The following is a 20,844-nucleotide window of genomic DNA, read 5'->3' on the forward strand; positions in this document are numbered from 1 at the left end:
CAACAATAAAGTAATTTTAGCGAACGACAGATTTTCCACCTGATCTTAGAATTTAACGTAGTGAAATACAGAATCGACAATGATCATTCAATATACAGTGTGGTAGATACCTGCAGAAAGACGCTCACAGAATTATCAATCGAAATGCTGGGATTTGACTACCGGGGTAACTACTTGTGACAGTTTGCGGTGGCTCATCGAAATAAATAAAAACTATGTTTACCAGAATGCTTAGCGTGTGAGACTTCCGTCGCATGCCTCTGACGTAGCAAGTAATTTTTGTTACATTACTGCAATCATTTGTTTCCGTTTTAGTCGTCAAAATAAAAACTCACACTACGACAAAATAAAACTTTGTTCGTATCAAGTTGTCATTTTTAGGTAACAATTCATTAATATTAAATGTATTATGATACACACAGTAGCAAATACGCAGAAAAACAACAACAGACCATTCTCAGAGGGTATGGTTTGTTTTATTTTGAAATATAAAGTTATCCTTCAGCTGGTATATGTTAGAAAATTGAAACCTTTACAGATAAGCTTGCCCGTGCATTTCGAGAGCAGTTCCAGCTCGTTATGTCTTCAGGATAAGTTTTATACATTTACGATCGTTTTGTAGGATAGTCGGAGATGGCGGCTGTCCTGCTGCAAGCCCTGGAGCGGGCGGAGTTGAATAAACTCCCTAAAGGTGTCCAAAACAAGCTGGAGAAGTTTGTTATGGAGCTACAGAATGAAAACGAGGCGCTCAAGACCCAACAGGACAGAGTCATAGCGGACTGTGGTACGCACCTATCTACATTTAGTTGAAATATAGTTTCTTTAGTATTAAAACTGCTATGGAAACGCTTCAGATACACAGTATTCCAAAAGTATCGTCTAATTAAAGAAAAGAAAAGAAAGAATCTTTTGCACATGATGCACCCATCACTGGCTAACGATAGCGGCGTTGCTAACTTTAGCAATAAGCTTTTTTAGACGTTACAATTCGGCACACTAATCTGTTTACGTCGTGGATGTGACAACAATAATTATATTTACATACTTTCAAGTTTATAAATATGTTTCAATTCGGCACAGTAATTCGTTTACGTTGTGTGTGTGTTCTCTCCTACAGAACAGCAGTACTTTGACACTGAGAGGAAACTTAGAGAGGGTCAGGAGCTGGTCGTGACTGCCACAAAAGACCTGCAAACACTCGGGGAGGAAAATAAGAAACTAAGTGAGTTTTCACAGGCTCATATATGTACTTGGGATTTTTGTACGTTTTAATTCAGTACTCATAGCTCTATGTATATTTTGTGAGCCTTATCACAACAAGATTGATTAAAAATGCTTGCTTGTTGATGTTGTTCATAGGATGTTGTCCTTTGTTTTCTTTGTACAGATGAAGAGCTGAGTGCTCTAAAGGGAATTGATGGAGACACTCCCGAAGATAAAACCCAGCAGCAGGTTTGTGTTAAGATTATTTCACTTTGTCTAAAATAGCAAAAATCCATCTGCCCGTGTGTATTTGAACGCTGCAGTCCAAATCAAAGTATGAGATCGAGGCGGAAAATAGAGAACTGGCGCGGCTGCTGGAGAAGAGAACACAAGAGGTGGAGAACCTTACTGGTATGTTTGCTAATGCTCCTCTGCATTAAGGACCTTTGCTGTACATACGAACACGTTGATCATTTATACATTTCATTTTTTTTGCTTTTAATTTTTTGTGTTTTAGAGGATGTAAAGCGCCTGAATGAGAAACTGTTGGAGACAGACAAAGTGAAATTGGAGTTGCAGTTAAAACTGGATGAGCGCCATTCCTCCGAGACCTCTGTGCAGGTAAACAATGAAACAACCATTGGTCAGAGTGCGAGAAAGTGTGGAACTGCTGTAAAATACTAATCTTACTGTTATCACCTGCCAACAAATGACGTACATGCTTATAAACCTTTGTGTTAAATCGTAATTTGGGAAACGCACCCCTTGTTATTCTTCTGACGGCCAGCTAACAATATAATGAATGCTAAAACGTGTCCATGTTGTCCATGTTCCGGTAGCACCGGGAAAAGCGCATGGAACAGGAAAAGGAGCTACTGGAAAAGAAAAATGAGTGGTTATCTGCTGAACTGAAGACCAAAACTGAGGAACTGCTGAGCAGTAACAGAGAAACAGGCAAAGAGATTCTGGAGCTCCGTGGTAGTCTAAAAACCAAGACCGAGCAGGTAACACACAAACAATGTAGTAGTGAAAAAAGCTGAGCAATTTGTGTAAAATGTAAATCTGGAGTCCTTCTTTATTAAAATCCACAACATCCATGTTTTTAAATGTCACGAGTCGATACATAGCCCAGTGTCTACTATTGACGGGGTGTTCTTCAATAGGTGACCAGTCTGGAAAGTCAACTCAGTTCTCTGAAGCAGTCCGGTGAAAACCAGCACAAACGAGCTGAAGACCTTAACAACAAACTGAAACGGGTAGGTCAACAAATCAATACGTCAGCGTTGTCCTTGAACTCTTGTTGTAAAACATAGTTGGTTCTGTTTGTATGAAAAGGCTACTGACAAAGCCATGACTTTTTACTGTTGTCTCAACCTTAAGAGTTTGTTTTTATAATAGCTTTAGTGGAAAAGGCTCTACAGTGGAGTCATAAAAAGCAGTGATTGCATTTGATATACAGTATACAGTTAACTCGACAAGCTGGGCCTCAGTACTTACCTCTGCAACTGGCTACTGGACTTTTACGCTATAGTCTGCTGTATGCACACTTGCTCCATTTTTGCTCCTCTTATTTATTATGTTATTTGTTTATTATTTATTCATCACTCTTATTTATTCATTGTTTGTGCCTTCTTGTTTATATTTTTTGTGTTGTTTACTTGTTTGTATATTGTGTACCGTAATTTCCGGACTATAAGCCGCACTGGACTATAAGCCGCACCAGCTAAAATTCAGGGATATTTTAGTTTTTTTCTTACATAAGCCGCACCGGACTATAAGCCGCACGTGCACATGAGTTTTTTACAAAGAAAGACAGTACACAGAAAGCCGTAAAAATCCATAAACACGCCGTGCCGCCATTTAAGCCTCAGGGTTCAAAGTAACCTTCTGAATAAAATGCATTAAAAGTTCACATTCATTACAACTTGTTTTTGGTGAGCAAAATTTCAGAAGAATTGAATTTAAATGCTGATTGATTGGGTTTTAATACAATGCAGATGGTCCAAACAGCGCCACTCTGAGTCACATGGCAGAGTAAGAGAAAGGGTTTACAGCCCTTTGACGCAGGTAACTTAGCGTGCATTCCTACTAAAGCTCATAATAGTCACAAACAACACAGCCAGAATAAGCAGCACCCATAGTAGTGTTTTAAAATAGTATTTTTGTTGTTGTTTTTTTCTTCAAGATACCGCACAACAGTGGTCCACAGCCTTTTTACGAGTGTATAAAAGTGATCAAGTCATCACAAAAATCACGAAAAAAATCTTATATAAGCCGCACCTGACTATAAGCCGCAGGGTTCAAAATTTTGGAAAAAAGTCGCGGCTTATAGTCCGGAAATTACGGTACTATGTCTTGTCACCGTGGGATAGTGGGAACGTAATTTCGACCTCTTTGTGTGTCTTGGCATGTGAAGAAATTGACAATAAAGCAGTCTTTGAATTTGACTTTGATTATGCAGCCCAGAATGACAACATGTAAAAAAAAATTCTCCTAATTTTAGTGTTTTGGTCAGGGGAAAATGGGTAAGTTAATTATGAATTAATATATATATTTTTTTACCTGTTTAACTCTCTAGGCTAAGGATGAACTGACTGTCATGGAGGAGAAATACCGGAATGAGCTCAATGCTCATGTCAAGTTATCTTCTCTCTACAAGGTGAGACCAGAATCATCATATATTTAATGTTCGCTTGTCAGTTTTATGGAGACTATCCCATTCGATTTAAAGGGAGGATAAAGGCACTCGTGTGATAGAACCGCATTAAAAATATTATGTCAGTGCTAAAATTCTCCCATGGAAAAAAAATCTGAAGAGATTTAATGGTATTTATGGTAATTCCTCATCACAATTGTGTCAATCTATATTTGTATATCAATCGATTGATTATTTTTACATCCCATTTTGCAGGGTGTCGCAGCAGACCTGGAAACTAAAAACCAAGAACTGAGCAGGGCTGTTGAAGAACTCAGCAAAATGGTTAAAAACACTGCCGAAGGTTTGAGTTTGCTTGCAATTTTTTCCAAGATTATAACACTTTAAAATTCCCGTTTTTAATAGTGTAATCATACGTCCATCTGGTCTCTTTTATTGAATTGACCAAAGTTGCATACATACAGCAAGGTGCGTCACTAAAGTTCCAGGACGGCTGTCACAAAAGATATATTTTAAGCACAAACAGCAACTAGTCCCCTTCAAAGTAATGCCCCTGGAATCTAAGACACCTCAGAATTCAGGGTAAAGGGTGAGAAAATGAAATTAGGTTGATATGTAGGGACTCAAAAGGTTGCTCCATCAATAGATATATGATGGTTGTTCCTCTGGTCCACATAGAATAGGAAAATTTGTACTTTGAATTCCAAATATAACTTTTTTGGCACTAGTTTGATGTGAAATGAAACTTTTGTCAACTTAAGGGCATTTAACGTACTTCAGCTTAAAAATATGAAAAACCTGTATGTTTGTCATAAATTCCTTTTGTATACGCTCTGTTACTGTGTACTGGTAGATAACAAAAGGCTGGAAAATAAGGTGGCTGAAACAGAGGAGAGAAACACCCGTTTAGAAGCAGAGCTTCAAGAGAAGATCAAGAAAATGGAGAAAGAGATGGAAAATTCCATGCTGAAGGCCTCTGGCAAAAAATGCTGTAAGATAAGATGAGCGCTTTATTGTTTTCTTATTTCGGTCTGTTGTCTCGTAAAAATGTTGAATAATTCAATTGAATATTAATGTACAATAGATCAATTGTATTTGCTCATTAGTTAATTTGTAATTTAGTAGTCCACCTTATTGGAAAATCACTGGCTTATTAAGAATGGAAATAAGATGAGGTAGTACTTAAAGTATAAATATAAATGATGTTGTGATTTATCCTGAGCTAAATCCGAATTTAGGAGTTCATTGGCAAAATTGTAATATGACCCCCCATTTCATGATCACTTCCAGGGAGTAGTCTTGACCATTGTTACAATTTTTTTTTTTTTTTTTACCTTCAGGTGTACCCTCTCTGACTGAGGAGCAGCTAGATTCCATGTGTCCTACTGCAGCCGCCATTGCTGCCATTGTCCAGCCTGGAATGAAGTTCTTTGATGTAAGTTGGACAGAACAAACTTGTATTCTGTTTTCCTTATAATGTATATTCTGCCATATACTACTTACATGTTGCTTCTTATTGCTGATTTGCGAAAATAAATAAAGGATAACAATAATAGATCAAGTTTGATATTCTGCTGCCTTTGGATGCTCTTTTTATTTTTTCTATGAAGTAACCATATCCCTTTGACTCATTTCCCTTCTCTCCTATGTATCAGCTGTATAATGCATATTCCGAGTGTCAGACTGAGCTGCAACTGGAGAAGCAGGAGACCGCAAGGTTGAACAAAACGTTGGATGACATCCTCCGAGAGGTGGAATCCAAAGCACTTGTCCTCAGACGCCAGAAGGAGGAGTATGAGACCATGCAGGGCTCAGTGGCCTCCCTGTGGAATAAAGTGGAGCAGGCTCGAACGGTCTGACACAAAGTTATTCAATGCGTTCAATTAGTATGAAAACAGATTTCAATAATTTTGCATATTTCCTTAAATACAACTTGTATGTCATTATTAGGAGATCTACAGTTTGCAGAAAGAGAAGGACGAGACCAAGCAACGTTGTGACGAACTGGAGAAGGACAAGCTGAGGACAGAAAAACAACTGGACGATACATCTGCACAAGTAATTTGCATATAGTTACATACACAACAGTGATCCCTCACTATTTTGCAATACTTCCTTTCTCATACACTATTTGCATTAATCAAATATTTTCCTCAATGTGGTATTTCATTCCAGGTGTGTGTACTGCTAGTTGAACTTGAAGAAATCCGAGGTAATCAAGTGACCAAAGATGAAGGCAGTACATCTAATATTTCTGGCCAGGTCAACAGGCCGCATGAGATTTTTTACCGAAGTGTAGAGGAGCTTCAAATGCAAAACAGAAGCCTGCTGGGAAGGTTGAGGAAGTCTGAGGAGGAGAACACATTGCAACAAACCCATACAACATCAGCACGGTAATATTGCTATTACTATGTCCTTTTGTTTTATTTTTTATTTTATTATTTTTAATGATGAGGCCTAGCTAATGCCAATACTAAATGTGAGCAAACACTCCTAATTCTAGAAAAGCATGATATAAGATTTAAGATATTATTATTTATAATCACAGATACATTTTCAAAATGTTATTGCACACATCACACATGAATCCCCTTCATCATTTTATGCATGCTACTTTTTGTAATGACTTAAATCTGCGGTAAATAAATGCTACTTCATTAAGGAAATATTTCTGTCTGTTTCCGTGCAGTGTGTTAGAGTTGGAGACGAGTGTGGATAAACTTCAAAAGGAGCTCGAGCAGCTGAGAGAGCAGAAGAACCAGCAGAAGCAACTTGCTGACTCCAATGCGAGACAGAGAGACATGTACAAAGCCCTGCTATCACAAAGCACTGGATTTGACCTGCCCTCCCAAGGTGACATCTAGAACCCCATTTTAGACCATTTAATCAATTTATGCATCTTACATTATATGTCATAAAGTAAGAGTATATTTCTACACACACACAAAAAAAACAGAAATTACAGGTCTCATTGTGAAGATTTAATTAAACCTGACTGAAGTTTACCATTGAATTTGTGACAGCAAAACTCACATTCATCATTGTCAACATCCAGGCATAAAAAAAAATGGATCTTTAGGAAGAAAGTCTAACTGTGAAAGGGTATAAATAAATGTGTATAATTTGACATTTTTCCTGCGGTTCAGATATTTCCCACCCTGCACCCACTCAACCATCAGCCCCAGTAACTCGTTCAACACCTCATAGAGCTGCTGCGACTGCTGCTGCTGAGTCTACGCAAACCGCACAGGCTAAAGCTGCATTAAAGCAGGTAAAACAAACTGTTTTCTGGATAGACGTGGTATTCTAATTAAACATCTGTTTAACTCAAATTGCCTTTCCGCTCCTCTAGCTAAATGACTCCTTCACCTTGTATAAAAAAGAAAAGGCCGAGAACGACAAAATGGTGAATGAGGCTCATGACAGACTGGAGCGGGAGCTGACACAGGTTCGCTCCAGTAATGCCAAATTGACTTCTCAGTTGGAGTTCAGCAACAAAAGGTGGGGGCAAAATTACAATCCTGATAAATGTACCTTGTCAGACAGTGGTTAGAATTCTGTTCATTTTGTAATGTCTTTATGAATTGCTTTTTTTGTGGTAGGTATGAGATGCTCCAAGAGACTGTCACAGCGTTTCGTAGAGAGACCACAGCTCTCCAAGACAGGAACCAAAAAATGTCTATGACAGTCCAACGGCATGAGCACATTATCTACACTATGACACAGGACCTGCGGCAAGCTAATGAAAAACTGGCACTTGAGGAGGTCAGCATCAACAGCATAAATGTTTATAATAGTTTGTCGTATGTGGCCCCACTAGTTTGTTTGTCCCCTCAACTGCTATTACATACGTATTTTTGTCTAGGTGCGTGTTGAGAACTTGACTAAAGAGAGAGACATGTTAAAACAAGCAGAGAGTCGACTCAACCGAGAGAAAGAGGCCATGTTGGCTGAGCAACGTAACCAAAACCTACTACTCACCAACCTCAAGAGCATACAGGTAATATTGCCTGACACGTGTTTCAACTTTGTTCAAAAATATGTTGCTGACATGGTTGTGAAATTTCACACTTGATGAGAAACTATTTGTAAGCAAACCAGGTCCATTTTCTATATGTCCTCTTTGTTTTCATTTTCACTTTTGAATGCTTTTTTCCCCCCCCTCAATTGTATAGTTAACTATGGAGCGTACAGACGCAGACATTCGTCAACGACTCAACAGTAAGGTTGAGAATCTGGAAACAGAACTTGCCTCGATGAAGACTCGACTGGAGCAGGAAGTAGCCCAGAGACATACCCTTGGACGCAGTATGGATGTACATAACCTTAATCACCTTGTTATATCTAAATAGAACAAAGCTGTTCGATGGTAATCATTTCTTTTGTACGCATTTCCCCCCTTTTTTTTTTGTTTTGTTTGCAACCAGGCTCAGTTGGTCGAAGCTAAAAAACAACTTCAGACACAAAACACCTTGCAGCAGAAGACAAGAGAGATTTTGAGGAACTCCGAAAAGCAAGTGGCTGCTCTGAAAGCTCAACTGTCTTCCATCTCATCTGGGAGTGTTAGTACCCCAGCAACCAGAGCGGCAACTCTTAGAACACCTGTCAGAGGTAACAATTTCCTTTTAAGGGAAATAATGGAGTCGATGCTATGTCCCCCTTTTTCACCATTCCTACCTCTATATTTTCAGTGCGCTCTCCAGTTCAAACTTCTCAGCCTGGCCTGTCCGAGCTCGCAGAGGTCAAAAGTAATCTAAGTGCTGCAGAGGAACAAATTAGCAAACTAGCAGAGCAGCTAAAAATTGCTAATGCTACTGTTGACCAATACAGAGCTGTGGTACTGTCTTTGGAGGACAGTCTGAAGAATGAGAAAGCGGTAAAATTGATTTTTTTTTTTTTTTTTTTGCAAACACGCACGCACAGATTAGCATTGACCCTTTTCTTGATGTCCTCTCAGCAACGCTCTCCTCTTGAGATGAGATTCAAGGAGTCACAAGACATTCAGAAGCAGCTGGAAAACAGAATAATAAAGGTGGAGATAATGAATCAGGAAGCACAAGAGGAGAAAAGGAAGGCTTTGGACGCACTTGAGAAACAAGTAGGTCTTGTCACACACTTGAGAAAATAGGAAAGCCACAAGGTTGTTAAATGAAGCTGTTGTCAGTAGCAATTCAACTGCAATTGCATGTGCTTCATAACATTTGCACTGCCAGTCTGAACTTATAACTTTACAGTGGTTTTTGTTCCATTCGTGCACTAACTTGCCAGAAAATAAAAACTAATTCTCCCCCGTGTGGTAACGGGACGTGAACTTTAAGCATCGGTAAAGAAAATGTAGTACTAAGCGTTCTCTTTTCTTGTCTTTTCCAGGTGAGTGACCTCCAGCGCAGTCTAAAAGCCAGCCAAGCGGATCAGCAGGAGGCGCTGGAGAGAGCTACTAAAGCTGTCACTCTGGAGCAGAAGGCCACACAGGAGAGCCTGTTGCAGGTCATTAATAAACACACATTTACACACTTCCAGCAGAGCGCTGCGTTTCTCATTGAGCATGGCCACACTTCAAATATGTGGGAGGACTCCACCGCACTTCTACCCTCAATTTCAATTTGCTTTTGCATTGTCGAATAGATTTGTTAGTCTCCATGTTGCCAGTGTAACTCAATTAAATCAAGTAGATTAGTTTGTTATGCATATTTGTCTTTGTGCTGGTTTTACTATTACAAAATTGTTTGTTTTCCCTCTTAGACTAAGCAAGCTGGTGAGGCTCAAGCTAAGTACGAGCGAGAGCTGATGCTTCACGCAGCAGACGTGGAAGTCCTTAAGGAGTTAAAGAAAACATTGCAGCAAGAGGCAGCACGGAAGGGAGAGATGGAGGAGCAATTGAACAAGTGCGACTCACTTTTACAGGAGAAAACCACAAGCTGGACAACTTTGGAGAAGCAGCTGAAGGTGGGACTGTGGGAGGAATGACTCGGGAACTTTTACTCAGAGAACTATCACTTGTTTTGATTGAATTGTTGTCACTCATCGGCATTTACTTTGACTGCAACAGGATGAAGTGGCTAGTCAGAGTCGGCGCTGCGAAGAGCTGGTACACCAAAATGCTCTCCTGCATCAACAGATGGATGAAATGGCTGCAAGGATTCGTGAACAGCAACCACAACAGGAGCTTGACGTCTCATTTAACGAGGTTGAACAGATACAAGAAGTGCTCAGGTATATTGGTGTAACCTGCACATGAAAAGATGGTTGAGGAAGTGCGGTTCAAATTTACCAGTTCCCATGATTGAGTCAGATGGTTCATTTTGTTTAGCAGCAACCAATTCAATTTGAAAAGCAAATCTATGCATAATGTAGGTTTGTGCGGAAAGAGAAGGAAATTGCTTTGGCCCGATATGAGGCCTCTGAAGGAGAGGCTCGCCGCTACAAACAGCAAATGGAACACCAAAACCAGGAACTTAAGGAGCTTCAGGAAGCTCTGAATGCTGAGCGAGAGAAACTGCAGGTGGGAAATGAATGAATTTTGAACATCTCATTTCTGATTATTAGTTTGAACATTTGCAGAATATGGTATGTGAGAAAGGCTTGACTATAAAAAGATCCAAACACACATTTTGTCATGCTCTCAGAACACAGTAAAGACCCTGGCTCATAAAGAGACTCAACTGAAGAACATAGCCAATATCAGCACACTCCAAGAGACCATCAAGATGCTGAAAATGGAGAGAGAGAAATTGGACCATGAACTACAGCATGCGCAGGCAAAAGTAAACTTATCTTCTGGTTACTGTTTTGTCTTGTATACAGTATATGTTGCATACCAAATTTCTTCATCCAGCACATAGTGCAAGATGTATGCCACTGTTGTCATTTATTTATTTAACTTTAATTTAGCCAATTGAAAGCAGATTCTCATTTAAAATGACAATCTTTACCAAACAGCTAAATGGTCAAAATCACAATTTAGATTTCTGTTATGGATAATATACCAGTACTGTAACAAAACTAAGGATTGTCTTGAATTCTACTCAGCTGCATTCTAACTCCTCTTTTTTTTTTTTTTTCCATCTGTCAATCAGGTAAAGAAACTAGAGTCCAACATTAGCCCACTGCATGAGTCATTATCTCACCTTTCTGACAGAAACGGCTCTCTGCAGGCTGATAAAAGGTTGTTAGAAGAAGACATCAAACACTTGAAGGCCAAAGTACAGGTTGGTCTTGAGTACATTTCGTCGTGATGGTGAAGGACTAGTAGCTTTATCCCGTAGAGCTGAGGTCTCAAACTCAATTTCCGTGTGAGACATGTCAGGGTGCTCCTGTTCTCAACGCTCTTATTTTTCTTGAAATGATCTGTTCCCATTTCCAACTTCTTTTTACAGCCGGGTTCAAATAATATATGACAGTCCCAAATTCCTTCCGCTTTGTGTCACGTCAGAATTAGGTTTTGCCCAAAACTGACATGAGCCTGCGCTATGGTAGTTTGTAAGGTATTTCTTAAAAAGATCAACACACATTAAATCTGCATTTTCAATCCCTCCATCTCAACAGCAACTTGTTAGCCAGCAGAAAGATGGTGATGCTGAGGAAAAGCAAAAACTCACCGCTGAGAGAGAAGCACAGCAGAGGCGCATCACCCAGCTTGTTGAAGAGACAGCCAAGCTGAAGACTGAGCTAACCAGGTAAAAACAAAAAATGGAATCATGTCATCAACATGTCGTACTTTTTGATACTATTATCAGATGACCCAAGTTGCATATATCTACACGCCTTATTTGTGTAGTGGGGCTCTATTGGTCAAAATAAAAGTCCATTCTATGTCCTAAATAATTTCATATCATCCCAGATCCAGCACCAGCACTAATTCAGCCCAGTCTCATCTGAAAAGCCTAAGAGAGTCTATGACCAGCCTAAGAGCAGAGAGAGACGCACTGAAGAAAGAACTAGAAACAAAAAACAGTGATATTCTTGAGAAAAACAAGACCATAACACAGGTGAAAAAGATCGGACGGCGCTACAAGACCCAGTATGAAGAGCTAAAAGTCCAGCATGATAAGGTGAGTCTGCAGTTTGTAGCATTGCTTTTCATTTTGTAAACGGCTTTGATAATACCTTTTATGCATTCCAGCTGGTAGAGGAAACGTCCGCTAAAACACAAGGTGAAACAAGCCAAGTGGAGCAGCAGGAGCTCACTAAAAGTCAAGAGGAAATCACGAAGGTCAAAGAGGAGCTGACCGCATTGAAACAAGCGATGCAGGAAGTAAGGAACATTTTTAGCTCCTACATATGTGAAGTGTGGCGGTGTCAGTACAATTGGTTTACTTTCTTCAGGCCAAAAACTCTGAGCAGGAGCTTCAGAATGCCCAGAAGGAAAACCAGCAAACCAAGGAGAAGTTACAGGAGATCCAAAACCAACTGACACTGAACCAGAATCAGCTAACACAGGTATTCTAAGCAGAAGTCAAAGTGGGTGGGATCTAGATCAGTCCTTAAACCACCATTTACACTTTTTAATCTATGATTTCTGAGAAATAGTTTGAATTCATTATCAGGTTTTTTTTTTTGTTATTCTAGGTTCAAGCCCAGTTGTCCCAAACACAGACACAATTACAGCAGAGTCAGAAAGAGCTTCAACAAGCAAAGACCCACACACAACAGGTAACAGGCACAGTGCTTCCCTAGAACACTGCTCATCACATTTTCTCCAAACTAATTGTTTTAGGATTGTTGGCATACCAACACGGTTTACATTTCATCATTTTGATTGATCCCAAAATAAATTCACACTCATCATCCTAACCTGTCTAAATTACAGATGCAAAACCAACTGAAATCATCTCAGTGTCAGTCGCAAGCCCGTCAGAACCAGATTCAACAAATGCAGAAGGAGCTACAGCAGGCTAAAGAGTCTCAAAAGCAAAACCTTACAAATCAGAAAAAACTACAAGACTCCCACCAACAGGAGATTAACAATCTTAAAACTTCATTGAGCAAAGCAGAGGGTCAGGTGAGTCACAGTGGTTTCCTTTTGGTACCAGGTCGCACAGATATCTTTGAACTATAGATATATTTGAAATATATTTATTTAAAAAAAACAAAAACAACAGCATTTTGTATCTGCTTGCTTCATTATAGCTGTCTGAGCTCAAAGGCCAGATGGACACTCGGCATAAGGTAAGGAATATAATAAATATAATAAACAACAACAGTGAACTGTACATAAAATGCAGAATATACATTCAAGAAATAATTTTGATTGTCAGATGACGTCTGCTCAAGAAGCCGAAAATAAACGCCTTCAAGAACAGCTACAGGAACTAAACCAAGCTAATGAAGCTCTCAGGGCTGCACAGACTAACCAGAACCAGAACCTGTCCATCCAAGCCGGTGATGATAATACTGCAACGGATGCAAATCAGCAATTAAAAGAGGAACTTGCAAAACTCAGACAGGAGGTACAGTTTTGACTGCAGTTTAAAGATGTCAACTCAATTGTTACTTGGCAAATGTCATTAAATAATCTGTAAATTCTTTTTCTGTGCTTAAAAAAACCATATCCACTGAAATACCGAGTCTTTAGTAATTATAGTAAGTCATTGTAATGCTTTCTTCCAGCTGTCTGAGACCAAGAGCAAGGAGGAGCAGCTCAGACAACAGATGGCTGACAAAGAGGAGAAGACTAAGAAGGCCTTCGTCGGAGCCAAGACTAAAATTAACCAGCTAAATAGTAGGTTCCACTTGTGACTGTACTCCGCTATAATATGTCAAAATATGTTTTTACTCATGGTGCGTTTTATTCAGCTGCAAAAGAGAATCTGAGCAAGGAGGTGGAAGAGCTCAAGCAGTGTAAGGAGGAACTAGAAGTAAGGATGAATGCCATGAAGTCACAGTATGAAGGAAGACTTCTTCGGCTTGACCGGGAACTGAGGGAAACTCACACTGAGCCCAGAGAGGAATCCCAGGACCAGAGTGGGTCTAAGGTTAGCGCCACAGTCTTGGTATCACATACAAATAGAATTATGAAAACTAGCAATTATCACATATGCTTCATCAGGTCTTGATTTGTCATTTAATGTTGCTTCTGTGCTTAGGTGGGTGATCAGAACAGATCTGTAGACCAAAGACAGATCTCTTTGAAGAGTCCAGCCCAGGACAGGAGCAGGTCAGTGAAAAACTAGTGGGTTTTTTTTTCAGCTTGACAAATATATTACCTTTCAGAACCTCCAGGGTCAAATGAAATCATAGTGTCCTAATAAAACCTTTGAATTACCTTCTGTTTATCCAGCAGTTCAAACCTGTCTGAACCACCAACGGCCAATATCCGACCCACTCCAAGTACTCCTCCTAGCAACAAACCGACACCTTCCCCTGGCAGCAAGTCAACACCCCGTGCCAGCATCCGACCTATGGTTACCCCAGGAGCTGTACCCATGCCAACACCCACTGCCACTGTCATGCCAACCACACAGACTGAAAGCCAAGAGGGTAAGAAAAAAGTCATCGAGTTCCTTGGACCTGTAACAAGGCTGATGGAATAACTACAAGGGTCAGGGCTAAAGTATGTCAATGGTTCTGATTGTAGTGTTGATGACTACAGGAGCTGCTGGCCACACTGTCATCTCCAGTCTTAATACACCCACAACCATAACTCAACCAACCAGCACGCAGGCAACAGCATTTGTCCAGCCCACTCAGCAGCAGGCCGCTTCTCAAGATGTCGGCAGCAGTATAGATGCAGAGCGACCATCGACATCCTTTGCTGTCATTGGAGCATGTAAGCAGCAGTGTGGTATCTTCGAGCCGAGCAAATGATCTATCAAACCATCCATAACGGTGTGAAATGGTACTGTGTTTGACTTTAGCGAGTTCAAAGCGAAATAGAGAAGATGAGATTGAGGAAGAGGAGATGAGACCAGAGAGTTCTCACGCCCCTTCAACGGCCAAAAAACTCAGATTGAGACAAATGATTGCCCTCCAGGTAAAGAAGTGTCTTCAAATCCTTCTTTAGTTTCTTTGGCTTGATTTGCTGACCAAATGATTTTTTTGTACGATTTGACTTTATTCACTGCAATTAAAATGTCACAGATGGAAGGTGATGAGGTAGAAGATCTAAGGGATGAAGGCCAAAGACAAGATTCGCCTGACAATAGTCAGGTCGGTTTACAGTGTTTTTCGATACTGAATTCTGTGTCAGACACTAACAATTCAGGGGAAATTCAGAGTTCCAGAATTTTGTGCCCTGAAATTAACCATACATCATCTGTGTTTGGTGCGTAGGAGCTTCCAGAAGATTTTTCTGCTATCCCCGAAGATGATGACATGGAGGAGGAAGGGATGTCTCAGTCTGTCCCTTCAGATCGGACGTCCCCTCAGGGGTCAGGTCTGACTCGTGAAGTTATTGTTATCGACACAGACAGCGAAAGCCGTGAGAGTAGAGGAGAGAAACCAGAGACCACAGGTGAAGAAGAGGAGGAGGAAGAGGAGGGTGATGAAGAAGAGGAGGAGGAGGTGCACCTCTTTTTTCTTTTTGTCAAAATATGAGCTGTCTGTTCTTTAAGCACTACTTTACCTTCCAAGGTGGAGGGGGCTGAGGACGAGGAGGAGGATGACGATGACGAGGAGGATGATGGTGATGATGCAAGTAACCTTGCTATGAAGGAAGGTGAGGAGAGCAATGAGGAAGATGGGGATGCTGAAGAGGCGGGACAGCAGCCATCCGTTCCCACAAGTGCTGATGACAATGACTCGCTGTGTCCCCCTGAGCCGTCCCACACCAGTGAGCATCATCAAAAAGACATTTTAGTAGTTTATTTAATTTCTTTGTCCCTGCCCTTATATATGCTAATGAGAAGCTCTCCTCTCCTCCAGGTGAAGCCAGCAGCAACGAGTCGGAAGCCCAAAGAGAGGCCATCCACACCCACCCAACTCCCTCGCCTTCCTCTTCTTCACTTACACTCCGCCTACCCCAACCTCGAAGGCCCCCGCACTCCCTCCCACCACGGCTCTACATTCAACCGCCAGCTTCAGAGCTAGGCCCACCCCATGCACAGGTAAACACTTGCCTAACCAGTTATAAACCAGAAATGAACGTCATCACAGCCAAATGTCACCTGGTAAGGCCTGCCGCACATAGAGGAACACGGCCAACACAACTAAACTGTCTCGTTATGAGTAAGGGGGTACTTGTGCTATGATGAAAGGGTTCAATAACTAGTAGGTAACAAAAACACCAACATCCAACATGATCGTTTCTTTCATGTTTGTGCATCTCTGTGTGTTATCCAGAGACAGACCTCTCAACTCCGACGTCCATCAGTAGGTCGAGGACCACAGCTGACGCCAGGAATAGGAAGTATGGTGAGGTGTTGTCTTTCTTGCTCTATAAAACTTTTTGATGTGATATCTGTCTAAGCTTGCTTGATGATTTTAATGAGACTAAATGATTTTAAAGACTGTTGGTTACATAAATCAAGTCATGTATTTCATGTGATGTTCTGAGCTGATTCTTTTCAATTATGGTTCAAATTTTTGTATTCCAGCAACATTTTTTTGACGACGATGACAGGATGGTTCCAAGTACTCCTACTCTGGTTGTCCCGCACCGTACTGATGGCTTTGCTGAAGCTATACAGTAAGGAGAATTTTTTCTTGATTTCTTGCTGGAAAAACTTTTTGATACCAGAGCATCACAATGTTGCAGCTCCAATTCACCACACATGTCTGTGTGTCACCTCAGTTCTCCTCAGGTGGCTGGTCTGTCCACCAGGTTTAGATTTGGACCTCCTGAAGATCTGCTCCCTCAGGCTTCAGCGTCACACTCGGACCTGGGACAGCTAGCCTCTCAAGGAGGTACGGCACAGCAAATACTTGTACTTAGTTTGGTCATAATTACAGGGAATGTTTGTATGTAACTTCCTGTTTCTGAATTTGGTAAATTTAATATTTTTTCACAAATCTATACTATTGGTCCACACGTTTGTGCAATGTTTTCTGAAATGATCGAATGTTGAAAATGAATTTTACAAACAAGTCAACTGATTTGGGACAGAGCAAGGAAATCTGCTACTGTGTGATTAGGTCTGGGCATGTACGAGTCTCCACTATTCTTGCCTGCTCACGACGAGGATGGAGGAGGACGAAGTGTCCCCACAACACCTCTGCAAGTGGCTGCACCAGGTGAGGGACTCGTGCAGTCATTTGTAATTGTGTCTCCAAAAAAAAAAAAAAAAATTGCTTGACATTGTGTCTTCACGTTGTTCGACAGTGACGGTCTTCACGGAGTCTCTGCCTTCAGACAGTGGCGACAATATGGCATCTCAATCTGTTCCGATGGTAACTGCTTCTACTGGGATGTCCACACCAGGCGATGATGTAGATGAGGTCTTCATGGAACAAGAAGAAGGGTGAGCTTCACTTTTCAGAAATGTCCGAGTTGATGACTCAGTGTGCTTTGTATCAATGGTTCTTATCTCCTTGTATTTTAGTCAAACTGCTGAGGTTTCTTTGGACAGCCACACTGACATAGAGACTGCGGGACAGCAGAGTGAAGATGCATCACTTCCATCCACCAGTCAAGACCCTGATTCCTCTACAATTTTCAACCCATTGTGCAGTAAGATATAGCATTACTCTCGTCCTCCTAAAATTGATCATTACTAAACAGGAAGTGGTGAAGGTGAGCGTTCAGTCAGAGGTCATGGACACCTTCCTGTCTCACCCTCTCCTCTGTTTGCAGACACCAGCAGCAGCGTCACTCAGAGGCGCACTGTGACCAGTCAACATGTGATGAGCAGAACCAGAGGGAGGGGTGAAGGACGCATGCTGATAAGCCGCAGAGGTCAGAAAATCAAATTAAATAGATTAATAGGTGTTTGTTTTAACAGTAACTTGCACTAAACATTTTGAGAAATGTATACTGCTTCTATGCTCTAAAACCATTCCCCCCTTGTTTCAGGGGCCACTGGACGATCAAGAGGTGGAATGGGCAGAGGTAGTGCCATCTAAATAGCAATTCACTGTTCCCAAAACACGACATGGATCAAAACACAAATCCATAATGATAGACCATTTGTTCTTGAGTTTGTTGCACTCTAGAGGTTCACAAAAACACAAGATCAGGGTTTGACTTGGTTAGTGTACAGTTAATGGTCATGTTATTTTGTTCGGATCAGTGTCAGTGGTTTTGTGTGTGTGGGTTCAATGACTTTTAAGTCATGCTGTATTTGTCTTATTTTTTCAACAATACCATGTTCTTATAATAAAGTTAATAAAGTTGATAGCAAGAACTGTTGTTGGTGTGAGTAATGTTTTATTTTTAAGGTACAGATGTGATTTAGCTATTTGAATCAAATGTCCTTGGTCGTCATGACAACGGAAGCTTTACTCAGTTGGTATTTTTTTTTTTATATAATTTTTTCCCGCTGTATGAGCCATAACTCTTTAAAAAAAACCAAAGATGGTTACATACGATAATGATAGGTAAGCAGAATTTAAAGAGTTGAATGACATTATAGAAAATCCCTTTAAATGGGAACTTTCGTGGTCGGAACGAAATATGCATGTGTATAGTACCCGGATAGTTGTCTTGGACGGACGAACCTCCTCGGCGCTAGCAAGCTTTTTCCATCAGAAGTGTTTTACCTTTTAATGGTATAATTTTAGTCACAAAAAAAGTGAAATGGTAGAAGTGACGCTTTAGTACGCATCGTCTGGTGTTACCTCGTAAGGTATGTCGATTTAGTTCTTAATTTTCTTTAATTTTACTCGAATGCGTGAGCCAGGGTAACACAAATACCCCCCTAAAAAGAAAAAGTTAAGGATATGTAATTATTGTAATCTCAGGATGAACTTAAAATGTTCAGCCAGTGAACTTAATTTGACCTTTTCCAAAAATTCGTATGCACATGTCCCAATGTTTACTTACGGTCACTTACAGCAGACAGGACAACTTATTTACTGCCATCTCTGTGTTAGTCATGCTCCTGGTCGTTCCTGGTGTTTTTATTGGAACGGCGGCTGACCTTAATGACAGTCAGGGTTTGGAAGAAGCCGCAATCACTCACATCGTGTCTGTGGACTCTGTGGACCCGGGACCTCTACTGCCTGTAGATTCTAGCTATCGCAAGAAATGGATCAATGTCCTGGATGAGGTGACGGCGGACCTCTTGAGCCACATGGACGATTGCTACCTATTTATTCAGGAGGCCATGGATGGAGGCGGGGCGGTGCTTGTCCACTGGTAAGGGCTGTAGGTTGACATGATCAAATCTCTGTACGGCTCATATCAAAAACGCAAAACACCAGTAAGAAATCATGACTTGTGCTTCAGTCAGGCTGGGCGAAGCCGCAGCGCCACCATTGTGACTGCTTACCTTATGAAGAAACACAAACTGGGCTTCGCTGAGGCTTATGAGAGACTGAAGAGTGTCAAACAGGATGTACAGTAAGCATCTCATCATTCCCTGATGATTGCAACGTTGATTAGTATCAATAACCTCACTGCTGTTATAAGTGATGGGTGTGCTTGTTTGTGCATTTCAGGGTTAACAGTGGTTTTGAGGAGCAGTTGTGTCTGTATGAAGCCTTGCAGTGTCAAGTGGACACCACCAATCCGCTTTATAAACAATACAGATTGACAAAGATTACTGAGAAATACCCTGGTAGGGACACACAAGTTGTTTATTGGATGTTCTTCCCCTAGGTTCTTCATTTCTTGTGTGTGAACAGAGTTGCAGCAGGTTCCCAGGGAAGTGTTTGCAGCTGACCCTGCCCAGTCCAATTCATCTGAAGCCTCCTATCGTTGCAGGAAGTGCAGGTAAATCAGCAAATGGTTCTTTAATCATGCCTTATTTTCTTCTCATAGGCTGGATGTGTACTTCAAGTGACACAACTGTGGCACAATTGACATAGATGGAAAAGACAAGGCAAAGACAAAAGACATACCCGTCTGCTGCAGCTACTACTTTGAAAATATAACCTTGTAATACTGATCACGCAAGAAATTCCACCTGTTTCTCTTCTGTGTTGTGTAGAAGAACTCTCTTTCGCAGCTCTAGTCTCCTCAGTCACCCAGTGGGAGAAGGAGCATTAGCTTTTGGCCATAAGAAGTCCTCTAACCTGACAGGTAAGAAGACACTCTCATTGCAGGGTGGAGGTGTCACAAACAAATCTTTTTGGAATCAATTATGCTATTTATCTTACTGACCTTTTTTTAATATCTTGCATTCGACATATACTCTATATATTAAAAAAAATATGTATTTTTTCTTTGTATAGAAGGAATCCGATGTACATCTTATTTCATTGAACCAGTGCAGTGGATGGAACAAGCTTTACTTGGTGTGATGGATGGACAGGTGCTGTAAAAACTCAACTCTGCATGGCACGTTCAAGTTTATCTTTGGCCACCTTAAATATTTTCCTCATGTCCACTTTCTTTTGCAGCTTCTGTGTCCCAAGTGTCATTCCAAACTGGGCTCGTTCAGCTGGTGCGGAGATCAGTGTTCATGCGGCCGCTGGATCACGCCTTCCTTTCAGCTGCATCAAAACCGAGTGGACGAGATCCGACCCATTCACATACACAGATGACATCACAACACTCTTTGACAGTTGGATAAAAATCACATCATGTAATCTGTGCATCGCGTTAAATATAAAGAATTGGATAAAAGCAGTAATGTCTCAATGATATTTTTATCCACCTACCTACTTTATCTTCTCTATATTATCTATACTGTACATGGGCTTGACTGAATGCTATCACATTAAATTGGAGTCACACTATTACCTTACACCGAGTGCCAAAAGTCCCAATGATTGTGAGCAGCAGGGGGGGCCCCATTTCAACCCCTTACACTGAGTGCCAAGCAGGGAAGAAATGGGTACCATTGTTATAGTCACTGGTATGACTCGGCAGGGGTTTGAACCCACAACCTCCCAATCTCAGGGCGGACACTCTCCTCTTAGGCCACTGAGCTGGTAAACACTTGTCT

The 20,844-nt window shown here is 41.0% G+C and overlaps 2 protein-coding genes across 5 annotated transcripts; both read left to right on the forward strand.

The window, feature by feature from the left end:
• Positions 1-527: 527 nt before the first annotated feature.
• LOC125984671 (nucleoprotein TPR) lies at positions 528-18,138 on the forward strand. 3 transcript variants are annotated; one of them, XM_049746728.2, is made up of 55 exons: positions 528-784; positions 1,118-1,222; positions 1,388-1,452; positions 1,527-1,614; positions 1,721-1,824; positions 2,043-2,207; positions 2,367-2,459; positions 3,782-3,862; positions 4,115-4,202; positions 4,713-4,850; positions 5,200-5,294; positions 5,515-5,712; positions 5,810-5,917; positions 6,035-6,252; positions 6,549-6,712; positions 7,006-7,130; positions 7,212-7,360; positions 7,462-7,624; positions 7,725-7,859; positions 8,035-8,175; positions 8,287-8,470; positions 8,551-8,735; positions 8,817-8,957; positions 9,230-9,346; positions 9,602-9,805; positions 9,909-10,072; positions 10,214-10,361; positions 10,486-10,623; positions 10,936-11,067; positions 11,405-11,535; positions 11,700-11,910; positions 11,982-12,113; positions 12,185-12,298; positions 12,428-12,511; positions 12,669-12,860; positions 12,989-13,027; positions 13,117-13,308; positions 13,469-13,580; positions 13,655-13,833; positions 13,945-14,015; positions 14,139-14,338; positions 14,436-14,627; positions 14,716-14,831; positions 14,939-15,007; positions 15,131-15,361; positions 15,431-15,629; positions 15,722-15,903; positions 16,139-16,210; positions 16,393-16,484; positions 16,590-16,702; positions 16,931-17,029; positions 17,118-17,256; positions 17,338-17,465; positions 17,589-17,690; positions 17,808-18,138. In XM_049746728.2, the coding sequence occupies exons 1-55, from the start codon at positions 634-636 to the stop codon at positions 17,855-17,857; spliced, it is 7,428 nt and encodes a 2,475-aa protein (XP_049602685.1). In that variant the 5' UTR covers positions 528-633; the 3' UTR covers positions 17,858-18,138. The 3 variants fall into 3 exon arrangements, with proteins under 3 accessions (XP_049602685.1, XP_049602687.1, XP_049602686.1); XM_049746730.2 differs by having other exon boundaries at positions 14,451-14,627; XM_049746729.2 differs by having other exon boundaries at positions 14,142-14,338.
• A 274-nt stretch (positions 18,139-18,412) lies between these two features.
• On the forward strand, positions 18,413-20,643 carry dusp12 (dual specificity phosphatase 12). 2 transcript variants are annotated; one of them, XM_049746731.2, is made up of 8 exons: positions 18,413-18,579; positions 18,827-19,091; positions 19,182-19,295; positions 19,394-19,512; positions 19,580-19,667; positions 19,885-19,976; positions 20,129-20,208; positions 20,297-20,643. In XM_049746731.2, the coding sequence occupies exons 2-8, from the start codon at positions 18,829-18,831 to the stop codon at positions 20,438-20,440; spliced, it is 900 nt and encodes a 299-aa protein (XP_049602688.1). In that variant the 5' UTR covers positions 18,413-18,579; positions 18,827-18,828; the 3' UTR covers positions 20,441-20,643. The 2 variants fall into 2 exon arrangements, with proteins under 2 accessions (XP_049602688.1, XP_049602689.1); XM_049746732.2 differs by having other exon boundaries at positions 20,132-20,208.
• Positions 20,644-20,844: the final 201 nt, after the last annotated feature.

The sequence above is a fragment of the Syngnathus scovelli genome, chromosome 17, assembly GCF_024217435.2.
Source record: "Syngnathus scovelli strain Florida chromosome 17, RoL_Ssco_1.2, whole genome shotgun sequence".
In the NCBI taxonomy this organism is placed as follows: Eukaryota; Metazoa; Chordata; class Actinopteri; order Syngnathiformes; family Syngnathidae; genus Syngnathus; species Syngnathus scovelli.

Coding starts and splice junctions, on each gene's coding strand:
- LOC125984671 (XM_049746728.2), top strand. CDS start 634: ATGGCGGCTGTCCTGCTGCAAGCCCTGGAGCGGGCGGAGTTGAATAAA. Junction 7,131..7,211: donor CTAAAGCTGCATTAAAGCAG/GTAAAACAAACT, acceptor CCGCTCCTCTAG/CTAAATGACTCCTTCACCTT. Junction 8,471..8,550: donor TCTTAGAACACCTGTCAGAG/GTAACAATTTCC, acceptor CTATATTTTCAG/TGCGCTCTCCAGTTCAAACT.
- dusp12 (XM_049746731.2), top strand. CDS start 18,829: ATGCTCCTGGTCGTTCCTGGTGTTTTTATTGGAACGGCGGCTGACCTT. Junction 19,092..19,181: donor GGGGCGGTGCTTGTCCACTG/GTAAGGGCTGTA, acceptor CTTGTGCTTCAG/TCAGGCTGGGCGAAGCCGCA. Junction 19,977..20,128: donor GAAGTCCTCTAACCTGACAG/GTAAGAAGACAC, acceptor TTCTTTGTATAG/AAGGAATCCGATGTACATCT.